This window comes from Vanacampus margaritifer, chromosome 8 (genome assembly GCF_051991255.1).
Source record: "Vanacampus margaritifer isolate UIUO_Vmar chromosome 8, RoL_Vmar_1.0, whole genome shotgun sequence".
In the NCBI taxonomy this organism is placed as follows: domain Eukaryota; kingdom Metazoa; phylum Chordata; class Actinopteri; order Syngnathiformes; family Syngnathidae; genus Vanacampus; species Vanacampus margaritifer.
This window is the reverse complement of record NC_135439.1, coordinates 12,604,313-12,615,595: the sequence shown is the minus strand read 5'-3', so window position 1 is coordinate 12,615,595 and position 11,283 is coordinate 12,604,313. Positions and strand designations below refer to the sequence as shown.

The following is an 11,283-nucleotide window of genomic DNA, read 5'->3' as shown; positions in this document are numbered from 1 at the left end:
TTCTTTTTAAAAAAAAAAAGATTATTAAAAATTAGGAGCCTCGGGTGAATAACATTTTTAATAACTAATTGCATGACTTCACTAGTTAACTCAATCTATCAATTTATTTCATTTTTAAAAGAAAAAGGACAAAAAGCTAAATTCAAATTCCAAGTAAAGCAAAAGAATGAAAGGGGATAGAAAGAAGTAAAACTTGTTTTGTCTGCCCCTGATCAACTAAAAAAATAAATAAATAAAAAACTCAGGATTAATCACAAATTTTATATCTGTTCAAAATGTACAATTAAAAAAATGTTTTCTAGGTTTTCATACTCTTGTTAACAAAAGTGGAAAAAATGTTTCAAATTCAAATTCCAAGTAAAGCAAAAGAATGAAAGGGGACAGAAAGAAGTAAAACTTGTTTTGTCTGCCCCTGATCAACTAAAAAAAAAAAAAAAAAAACCTCAGGATTGATCACAAATTTTATATCTGTTCAAAATGTACAGTTAAAAAAATGTTTTCTAGGTTTTCATACTCTTGTTAACAAAAGTGGAAAAAAAATTAAACTTTTCTTTTTTAATTGTAATTAATCGCATGACTTTACTAATTAACTCACGATTAATCACAAATGTTATATCTGTTCTAAATGTACAATAAAAAACAATTCTAGGTTTTGATTCTTTTGTTAACAAAAGTGGAAAAATATGTTAAACTAATAGAAATAGTTTAAATGAATTTTTGATGTTTATAGCCATCAATGGTAGTAAATGAATTTAAAAAAAGAAAACATTATTAAAAATTTGGGGCGTCAGGCGATTAAAATTTGTAATCATAACTATTCGCATGACTTCACTAGTTAACTCAAAATGAATCACAAATTTTATATCTGTTCTAAATGTACAATATTTTTTTTTTAGGTTTTCATACTCTCACTTAACAAAAGTGGAAAAAGTGGAAAACTAGAAATAGTTCAAATGAATTTTTGACGTCTATAGCCGTCAATGGCAGTGAAGGAGTTAATTGCGAAGGCGTCTGCTGAATGTTCTGCTATACTCGAGTGACACCATAACAAACCAACGGAACATGATTGCTTATGGAGACTTGTTTTTCTTTTCTGTCACCTCACTCAGTCACACTTGCCTTCTTTTTGTGTTTGTCCAACGTCCTGCGCTTGGCCGAGAGGTGCCGTATTTAAAATATCATGCGTCACTGACAAATGATATCCTTCCAATCCGGAGAGACCGCGGAGAATTAGCATCTGCACGGCCTGCAGCAGGCTTGGCCACCGCCCGCCTCTCCTCACCCGCTTTCCTCCCTGACGCGCGTTCTTCACTTGTCATGCTGGAGATTTTTGAAACTGGTGTAGAAGGCGCTGACCAGCGTGGCTTCGTCGTGCGTGGAGTCTTTGGGAAAGGAGCGCCGCTGGCACAACGGCATCAGGATCCTCCGAGGAAGCGGACCGCTGAAGAGGAGGTAGATGAGGGGGTTGGCACAGCTGTTGAGACTGGCCAGCAACATCAGGATGGTGAACGTGGCAGCTGTAACGACAGCCGGTCACAACATTAGATACACCTGCAGTCTAATGAGAATGGAGCATCATCTTAACTCTACAAATGTTTTTTTCTAGACACTAACATAGAGGTCTTAATGAAACCATGATGTATTGTTATGGATATAGTTTGCCGTGGTGTCAACTCATTTGACTTTGAAGACTTTTTCCCAACTGTTTTGTCTTGCTTGCACAAGCTTAACTCATTCACTGCCATTGACGGTTATAGACGTCAAAAATTCATTTGAACTATTTCTATTAGTTTAACATTTGTTTTTACTTTTGTTTACGAGAGTATGAAAACCTAGAATTTTTATTGTACATTTAGAACAGATATAACATTTGTGATTAATCGTGAGTTAACTATTGAAGTCATGACATTAATCACGATTCAAAATGTTAATCGCCTGACGCCCCTAATTTTTAATAATCTTTTTTTTTGATTCATTCACTGCCGTTGACGGATATTAACATCAAAAATTCATTTGAACTATTTCTATTAGTTAAACATTTTTTCCCACTTTTGTCAACAAGAGTATGAAAACCTAGATTTTTTATTGTAATTAATTGCATGACTTCAATAGTTAACTCACAATTAATCACAAAGGTTATATCTGTTCTAAATGTACAAAAAAAATCTAGGTTTTTTAACTCTTGTTAATAAAAGTGGAAAAAAATGTTAAACTAATATAAATTTTTAAATATTTTTTTGACGTCAATGGCAGTGAATGATACACGCGCTACATGGTGGCCGTGTCAGATAAAATTAGTAAATATTCATCAAAAAGAGGCTTTAATGTTTTTATTGCCAAGTTGAGTTTAATGTACTGTCAAACGAAACAAAACAGAATTACTCGTATATTAAGAATAACCACATAGTTTAGCCTTTAGCCCGCTATATCTTAAGGCTAATGCTAACAGGTAACGATTAGTACCTGTTTGGCTGTGTTACAACCATAGATATAAACATACGACATGCCCCTTGAGTTGTCAATGCCAACGCTAAGCTAGCATGGGGCAACGTCGGCAAATTCCGTGCGGACGGATCGCAAGTTAATCAAAAGAAAGACGCTGGCACATTGCGCTGGATACGTTTGTGCACAACGCCGTACAAATACAAGGGATATTGTCTGGGAAATACATTTCAGAGGTAAAAAAAAAAAAAAGGGGGGGGGGTTGTCATTTAAAAAAAAATTGTCTGTATTGATAGCACACCTTTTAGCATTACCTCAAAAAAATCCCACCAACAATAAATCTCATAATAATTGGTTGGGAAATGACTGAGCAAGTCACGACTTCCATGCACTGGAAAGTTGCCCCTTCCAACATGGCCGCCACAAAGGAACGGCCGGCCGTTAGTGGGCTGCTGGTTATAACCCTTTAAGTCGTAAAGTTTAAGGAAATATCACATTGAGCGGCGAAGGATGCAAGTTTTCACGAACATAGTGAATGTTGTTGTTTTTTGTCAGGGTTCCTTAAAGGCCAGAAACGGTTCCAAACTATTTTATGGTTAATTGGGGTTTTCACCCCAGGTGGGTTTGGCAATCAGTACTGAACTTTTACTTTATATTAACTTTTGGAAACGATGATGTCTATGTCAGTTGTTAGGGGGAAAATCTGATGAACACATAAAAAACAAATAAAACATTTTGGTCACATTTTGAATTTTGTTAAATTGTTGTGTTTGAGCTGAAAATGTCAGGGGAAATGGATTTGATAGTCATCATGAAGAAAGCTTGACATTTTGATCGTTTCACATTCTAAAATTATTAAAATAGCCTAATTGATGTTAGTTGAGTTTTATTGTGAAGGAGTGGCACTTACTTTCTTTGGGTGCATTGGGGTCCCACGCGGACCACAGCTGGACCGTGAAGAAGGGGGACCAACACACCACGTAGGCCAGCACAATGACCACGGTCATCTTGAGGGTCTTTACCCTGGCTTTGGACATGCCGGCGGCGCCGCTGGCTCTGGGGCCCAGCGGACCGGCCAGGCCGCGCCGCGCTCTCCGGCGCAGGTTCTGCTGGATGGCCCTGCAGATGCGCACCTGGCAGAAGACGAGCGTGATGACGGGCACCACGAAGATGACCGCGGTGGTCCACGTGATGTAGGTCTTTAACCCCCACGGCTGGACGAACTTGGCCCAGCAGTCGAACACGCCGGGCTCCACCTCCACCCGGGAGAAGATGAACACCTGCGGCAGGCTGCCCACCAGGGACACCCCCCACGCCGCGCACACTGACGCGTTCATGCGCCGGTGAGTCCGCTGGAATTTAACCATGGGGTTGCACACCGCCTGGTACCGATCCATGGTCATGGCCACGATCATGTAGGTGGACGAGAACATGCCCAGAACCTGCAAGTACTTCACCAGGCGGCACACCAGGTCCGGCCCGACGAACCTGTCCGTGATGTCCCACATGAGCTGCGGGCACACCTGGAAGAAAGTGACCACCAGGTCGGCCAGCGCCAGGTGGAAGACGAACACGCGCATCCGGCTGACGTGCTTGCGCTGCCGCCACAGGACCAGCAGCAGGACGCCGTTCAGGACGGCGGCGCTGGAGAAGATGATGGCCAGCAGCGTGATCTCCACCCCGGCCAGGGTCTCGTCTCTCGGATCCGCCTGCTCGCTGTCGTTGACTGCGGGTGACATTTTCCTCTGCCCGCCCGACGTGACGAAATGCTCAGCTTGCACGCAGATATTCAAAAAGTTGCTGCGCGAGTAGAATGAATTGTGTGGCAGCTTTTGTTTCACTTCTGAAGTCGGAAGTGCAGACTGATGTGAGCTCGACTTGAATCATCAAGTGTGTGCGTCTTTGCGCAGGTTTATGTGACGCTAACACAAAGGGTGGAGCTTCCATTTGTATTCTTCATTTCACATTATTATTACCGGCAGCAACACATTCTAAATCGTAAGTACGTTTTTACTTGACGTCTTTTTAAGATGCCGACCAGTTTTCTTTGCTTGACTGCATCTTCTACCGTACGTAATCCTGATAATAATAATGGTAAGAGACAGCCAGACAGGCAGTGGGTATCAAAAGTCTACACACCCCTGTTCAAATGCCAGGTGGTTGTGATCTAAATAAATAAAATAATACATTTTTTCCACCATAAATTTGACCTATGCATGACAAATGGGGGGGAGAAAAAACATCTTTCAGAGAGAAATTAAAATAAACAACTGTTATAATGAGGTTGCATAAGTGTCCACGCCCTCTTATAACGGCGTTGTGGCTGTATTCCGAATCAACCAATCAATTGGCGTTACAAATTGTATTTTTATTTTATTTGATCCAATGTGGATATAAATCAGATAGGCCTATATGTTATCTGATGCAACTATAGAACCATGTACCCGAAGTAAAGTTCTGCTGTTCTAGTAGACTTTTCCTGATTTTTTTTTTTTTTTTTTTTTGCGTTCTAGCAGAAGCCTAATGGTTTTGTGCTAACACTGACTGCTATATGGAACTTTTCATAATTCCCTTCTCCTTGACTAACTACAGTTTCACCAGGAATGCAAAGCATTTGCATTTGGGAGATTTCACGTGTTTTTATTCTTTGTAAGATGAGGCTTGTCTTGCCAGCTAACCCACTGCCCAGATTTATAAAAGACAAACAAACATGGGAGCTCCTTCAGTATTGCTGTCGGCCTTTCTGCAACCCCTGAACAAATTTCTCATCTTTTTGAAGGATGTTCCATTCCTGGTAATGTGACTGTGTTGTGCCATATTAAAAAAAAATAATAATCCATAGACAGGCCTGACATTCTCGTACATCAAAAATCTGAAAGAGACAGTTGCCCCATATATGAAGCTGTATTTGTGTATATATTTTTGGTTTGTGGAGGATGTTGAATAACCTTACAAGTCTGTGTTCACACATCTTTTGACTGAACTATCTTTGGTTCCAGCTTCAGGCCTTGAATCAGTCCTCTGAAAAGCAGCCACTAATTTCATGTTTTGATGTCAGTGGCGTTAGCGTTACCTCAGGCATTGGTTTGAAATCCCACACAGTAAAGTCAACTGGGTTGAGATAAGGCTGTATGTTTCATAACATCCCCTGACTCATCACACCTTTTGTGTGAAATGTTAGAATTCAAATTATGTTGTGCAGTTTCATTGCAACAATTTATCCTGTTCTGAGATTCATGCACATTTTTTCAGCAAACACATTTGTATTTTTAGGTGTTTAACAGTAAGTTAAAAATGACTTAGGCAATTATGCAATGAAGCTAATGTTATGTCAAACAATAATATCAAAATTACATTAGAGCCATAAGAGATATGATTAAAAATACAATGGAGAGATCAACAGAAACTCTTTTTTGACATCCTTAATACATTTATAATAATTGTGTTAAATACATTTAAAGAATGGACAAGAATAAAAATATATTGTGCAACATCAAATGTTAGGGAGGTCACCAGCATCATTCACAATGGTTAAATAAATTACAGATTTCAGATTATATGTTAAATCGTGGCTAAGTGGGGAAATGTTGGTTTGGAAGCCAAAAGTTATTATTATTTATGTATAGATATGTATACGATTTTTTTTGTTGTTTTTATTGACATGATATTCAATTTGGCTGTTGGAGCCATATTACAGTGTTCTCTGTTTTTCCTTCTCTGCGTGTGATTGCTGGGTTTGACCGCATGATGGCGCATGCGGCCCCAGAAAATAATTAAAAGAAGCGCAAGGTAATGGGCGCCAGGTGTGTGTGAACCTTGGAGGCAAACAGTTTTTTGACCGTTGTCGTTGTATGTGGAAAGGATCGTGATGTGATTTGGACATTAATGGAAAAGGATTGGGCTTTTTTGGAATTCGATTATTTTTGACCACACGACTGAACATTTTTCGGTTTTTGTTTTTTGGTGCAACGACACGCGTCCAAAGCGTTCTCACCGGTTCACCCCTCAACAAATATAGCGTCTTATTGGAAATACTCCATATTGACAATTCAGTCACAAGTCATTTAGTATATAACAACAAATAAGAACCGACAAAATATTAATGCATTACAGTTGAGTGTTACATCATCGTTAACAAATATTGCACGTTAACTTAGAAAACTTTACAAAATAAATATAGACAAATTATTGACAGATTTCAAATAAAAAAAATAGAGTATATGTCAACATATTTTAACTTTTCTTGTTGCCTACACATTTGAGACACAATGTAGCATTCTAGCAAATAAATACCTTCAAACATGGAGTCCCGTGGGTGGTATTTTATTTTGAAATAGCCTAGCCAGAACCATCAAAAAGCCCGAAACGGGTGACAATACCATCCACGGGTTATAATTCGGCTTTGTGAATATGAAATTTCATTAACAGAATAAAACAATAATATTGCTAATTTCTTTATCTCTGTACAAAACAAGTGATATTCCCCTCAATCGCCAGCTAAGACCAGTGACGTCACGACGCCCTCGCCCAATCATAGGAGGAGTAAAACGGATGTCACTTGACCTAACCGGAAAAGAAAAAGTTGTTATTTTTTTAAGGCAGAGGCTGGTGGCGTTTGTCTTCGTCGTGTCTGTTTTTGTTTTCAGCGAAACAACTAGTGGATGTACTCAAGTAACAGACGTATGCTTTTTTTTGGTTCCTGTTAGCCTCCCGTTGCTAGTTAGCGTTTGCTAGAAACGGCCGGCCATAGTTCGAAAAGAAATTAGCAGTAGCGCTAACTCTCGAACAGCAACAATGTCGCAAGATGGAGCTGCGCCTCTGCCCCCGATTCGTTCCCAAAATACTCGTATTCCCATGAATTTTATATTCTGTAATCGCACTCCCCGAGTAGTCCGGCCACTGTGGATTGATTTCCGTGGGGAGCCACAGCCCTTCGACGATTTACAGCCCATGACGGGACGAATAATCAACACCTACGTCGGTAAGGTAACACTTCACAGCAGTGTTCAGAGAGTGGTGTGACTGATTGTAAAATAGATTATTTTTTAAACCAGTAAAGCTAAATTGTAAGAAAAAATCAGCAGGACACCTAACGTGTTGTTGTTGTTTTTATTTATTAATGTGAACCCCACCAGGTCACCCATGGATATTCATAGATGTAGAGAATGATGACATGTTGAACGCGAACGGCAAAGCGGTCTTCATGGCTGCTGTGCCAGAAGATGAGGATGGTAGATATTCTCCAATTGTATACATTACTTTACCAGGTAGGTTTACAGTATGCACACAAGACACCAAAAGGGGGGGGGGGGGGAAACAACTCAAAAGAAAAGGCTAAACTTGTTTTCATCTGCTTTTTCTACACTTAAAGTAATTAAAATTATAAATCTGATTTTAAGATGATCTTAAACTAGAAACATGCTAATGATTCCAGTTCCAAGTATGTATTTAACTTACCTGCACGTGTCCAGTTTACAGCCTCAAGGACTTGGCCCTTCAGGTGGTCCGTCGCCTGGTACGGCCGGAGGACTACAGACGTTTAGAAATAGCGCGGTGCCTCATCGAAGAGCTGGAAGATTCGCCCACTTCGTCAAAACATCTACGGCGGTTGAATCAACGCGTAAAGCGGTATCTACGTCTACGCAACAGAATCCAAGGCGCCAGGGGGGTTAATTAAGATCATTCCCAGACAAGAGGTCTGTAGCTCAGAAACATGGCAAACAGGTAGACTGACCTTTTTCTTTTCATTGTTGGATTGTTTGAACTGGTGTTACAGATCCACCTTTAGTTATGGCAAAAGATACCACTAAATGAATTTCATAATACAAATCACAATATTTAAAGCACAACATCTGATAAAAAGGTGTATTCCATTTGTGTAGTTCTAGCATCTACTGGTGGTTAGTTTATTAGTGCCGTTTAATTTGAATTATGAATGTTTTGGAAGTTATCACTGTCTCCTATAAATCAGTCATAGCAGCAAATATTTTTCAACATCTCTGTCAAAAAAAAAAAAACATTACTTTCTGCCCGCTTCAGTCAAACACAACATTGTGTACTACATAGACCAGGGGTGTCAAAACTTTTTCCTTTGAGGGCCGCATACACAATAATCGAAAGATACAAGGGCCACTTTGACATTGTCTGACTTTATTAAACAAGTCAAAATTAATATATCAATTAATTATGTACTATAGTTTAGCTGTTTTTTAGTTATCTTTAAACAGGACAGTTTGGGATTTTTCTTATCCCACAAGAATAGATCCGCCCCCGCCATGAACCATAGTCCACATTCAGAATCAAAGAAAAGAGTAATCGGTAATAAAATGACAATTTTTAAAGCAGTATTTACTTGAGGATCTTAGTTAATCATTAATGTGATATGTTCACAAATTAGACCTTGACGCAGACAGTGGAACATGGAGGAAAACATTTTTGCTTCTGGAACTGAAATATCTGACTTCATTGATTAAATTACAAAGAGAAATATTTATATTTAAGATTTAAATAGTTTATTTCCATATCTTTCTAGAAAAGCGTGCTGTGTCAAAAGTTATTTTTTGTATATTCTGAGGGCCGCTAGAAAATGGGGGGTGGGCCGCAAATGGCCCCCGGGCCATAGTTTGGAAACCGCTGAGAGAGACCATGATAGTTTGCTCCGCTGAGCCAATAGGCACATGACAATGACATGACCAAGCCAATTTCTTGGTCACTGCTGTTAATATGTACACCAATACAATATTGTGCTTTTTCTCCCAGTAGGAGATTTCTTGTTTTTATACAATGTTATGAGTGTTTTTTTTTTTTTTTTTTTTTGCCAACCTCTCCACGATATCTTGATATTTATCGTATTGTGAGGTTTGGTTATCGTTACATCCCTACCGAACACATGAATATTTTTAATATTATATATGAACTGTTGCCGCCGGGGTTATGCTGTATCATTATTGCTTTGCTACTGTAATGTCGGAAGAAGTTTCATTACCAATGCGATGTTTGTCATGACATTAATCTGCACCGCCTCTCACCAACTAACTTGATGGAGCTAAAGAGATGCTGCAAAGAGGAATGGGACAAACTGTTTATAAAGTGCACCAAACTTACATATGTTGTTTTGTTTTTCCAAAATAACTTTCCCCCCCCACACATTGTCATTATGAAGTGTTGTATGTATAATTTGAGGAGGAGGATTAATCAATTTTGGCTTACAGCTGTAGCATACAGTGAATAAAAAAATCTACACACGCTTGTTCAAATGTGAATTTTTTTGTGAAATAAAAACAATGAGATGTTATTTAAAAACTTTACTACAAATGAGGGAAAGTAACTGAGATGGTGTGATTTGTCGTGTAACGTATGACATGACATGAACAGGTCGTTAGGACTAATGGAATTAAGTTTATTATATTTGGCCATATTTTGCAATATTTCGCCATTCCTGACGTAGCCTAATAGCCCTTTTCATTAGTCAGCAATTATTAGGAGCTTACTAGGTTCATAAAACAGCAACTTTTGCACTGGGATACTTTTCAGTGCTAATCCAAAATGTGCTATTTGGTATTGGGAGCCACGCCTGGCCTCCTGGAATGAGTGAGTGCTTTTTGGCTGACCCCAATGTACAGTATTTGTGCGCGCAAGCAGAATACAGCACACGTTCATTGTGCAAGCGCGCAGTAACAGAGAAAGGCGAAGGGTGGGGGCACATGGGCCGTTCTAATGAAAGCTTGATTTAAAATTATGGTAGTCATTCCTATATAGTACTTATTGGCCATGAATATAGAGGCTAGGATGATTGAAGCATGATAGTACTTAAATGTCAGTTTGACACGAATTAGGACCTGTCATTTTACATGCGAGCCAGATGTTATGACATGTAAGCACTTATGATAATGCATGGGTTTAATATATTTTATTATGTTGTTTAAATGACTGAGTATGTGTTGATAATGAGGCAACATTGTGAAATGTTTAGATGTGATTCACCGGGTTAGCATTTTGTACTTGAACAAGAACATCACACACAGTACAATATGTTTTGCTGACAGTTACCGTTGCACTTACGTACTCCCATGAAGGAAGCAATTCTTACGAAGGGAATACCATTATTGGATGAATTTATCGATACCTTGTATGGGGTGATTTTTTTGATGTCATATACTGTATGGGTGGACCTTTGGATGTATGCTATAAAAAAAACCCGGCATTTTGGGGACTTCAGAGGCTTTTTAGGACAACCATTCTCGATCGCACGTCGGTGATGGCCTCAGCGAATTTCGAAGAAAATGTATATAGGAAATGTAGTCATTATTTGCAGCTGTTTAGCAGGTTGAAATAGAAAAATAGACTAGCCCATGTTACAGATCGGAGACTCCTAAAATATTCAGACTTAGACAGAATAGGAGAGGGAAATGTTGCTGAGTGAAAAGAAAAAACATTCAATTAAATATAAGCATTTTCTCCAATTTATAGTCCAGTTTGCTTAAATTTGTGGATTAAGCGGATTAGTTACCCGATTTATTTCACCCAAAAGGATCACAGTTCTTCAACTACATAAAAATCGCTTTATCAACCTGTAGCAGACTTGTACTTATGCCCCCCCCCCCCCCCCCCCCAGAAAATAAATTTATATACTATTTAATAACTGTGGACGTGGCGGGGAATGTTAGATTGTAGCCAATCAAGATTTTCTGATAACTGACTGCTAATTGAAATTGCTCATAATTCCTTTCGCCTCATTCCGAGTTCAAACCAGGAAGTGTGTACGAAGTCGGAAAAAAAAGGACCACCGACTGACGGACTTCAAGTGACGTCACTCTTCAATGGCGACCTTATTGGAAACAC

At 39.0% G+C, this 11,283-nt stretch overlaps 2 protein-coding genes across 2 annotated transcripts; one reads left to right on the top strand and one right to left on the bottom strand.

Annotated features, from left to right (window-relative positions):
- Positions 1–626: 626 nt before the first annotated feature.
- On the bottom strand, positions 627–4,302 carry LOC144056447 (oxytocin receptor-like). Its single transcript, XM_077573280.1, has 2 exons — positions 3,353–4,302; positions 627–1,517 (listed from the first exon to the last, which is right to left on the bottom strand). The coding sequence occupies exons 1-2, from the start codon at positions 4,179–4,181 to the stop codon at positions 1,309–1,311; spliced, it is 1,038 nt and encodes a 345-aa protein (XP_077429406.1). The 5' UTR covers positions 4,182–4,302; the 3' UTR covers positions 627–1,308.
- Positions 4,303–6,843: 2,541 nt separating this feature from the next.
- On the top strand, positions 6,844–9,687 carry vhl (von Hippel-Lindau tumor suppressor). Its single transcript, XM_077574227.1, has 3 exons — positions 6,844–7,423; positions 7,578–7,709; positions 7,914–9,687. Exons 1-3 carry the CDS (start codon positions 7,237–7,239, stop codon positions 8,117–8,119), a joined length of 525 nt encoding a protein of 174 aa, XP_077430353.1. The 5' UTR covers positions 6,844–7,236; the 3' UTR covers positions 8,120–9,687.
- The last annotated feature ends 1,596 nt before the right edge of the window (positions 9,688–11,283 follow it).

Coding starts and splice junctions, on each gene's coding strand:
- vhl (XM_077574227.1), top strand. CDS start 7,237: ATGTCGCAAGATGGAGCTGCGCCTCTGCCCCCGATTCGTTCCCAAAAT. Junction 7,424..7,577: donor AATAATCAACACCTACGTCG/GTAAGGTAACAC, acceptor GAACCCCACCAG/GTCACCCATGGATATTCATA. Junction 7,710..7,913: donor TGTATACATTACTTTACCAG/GTAGGTTTACAG, acceptor GCACGTGTCCAG/TTTACAGCCTCAAGGACTTG.
- LOC144056447 (XM_077573280.1), bottom strand. CDS start 4,181: ATGTCACCCGCAGTCAACGACAGCGAGCAGGCGGATCCGAGAGACGAG. Junction 1,518..3,352: donor CCCCAATGCACCCAAAGAAA/GTAAGTGCCACT, acceptor CTGTCGTTACAG/CTGCCACGTTCACCATCCTG.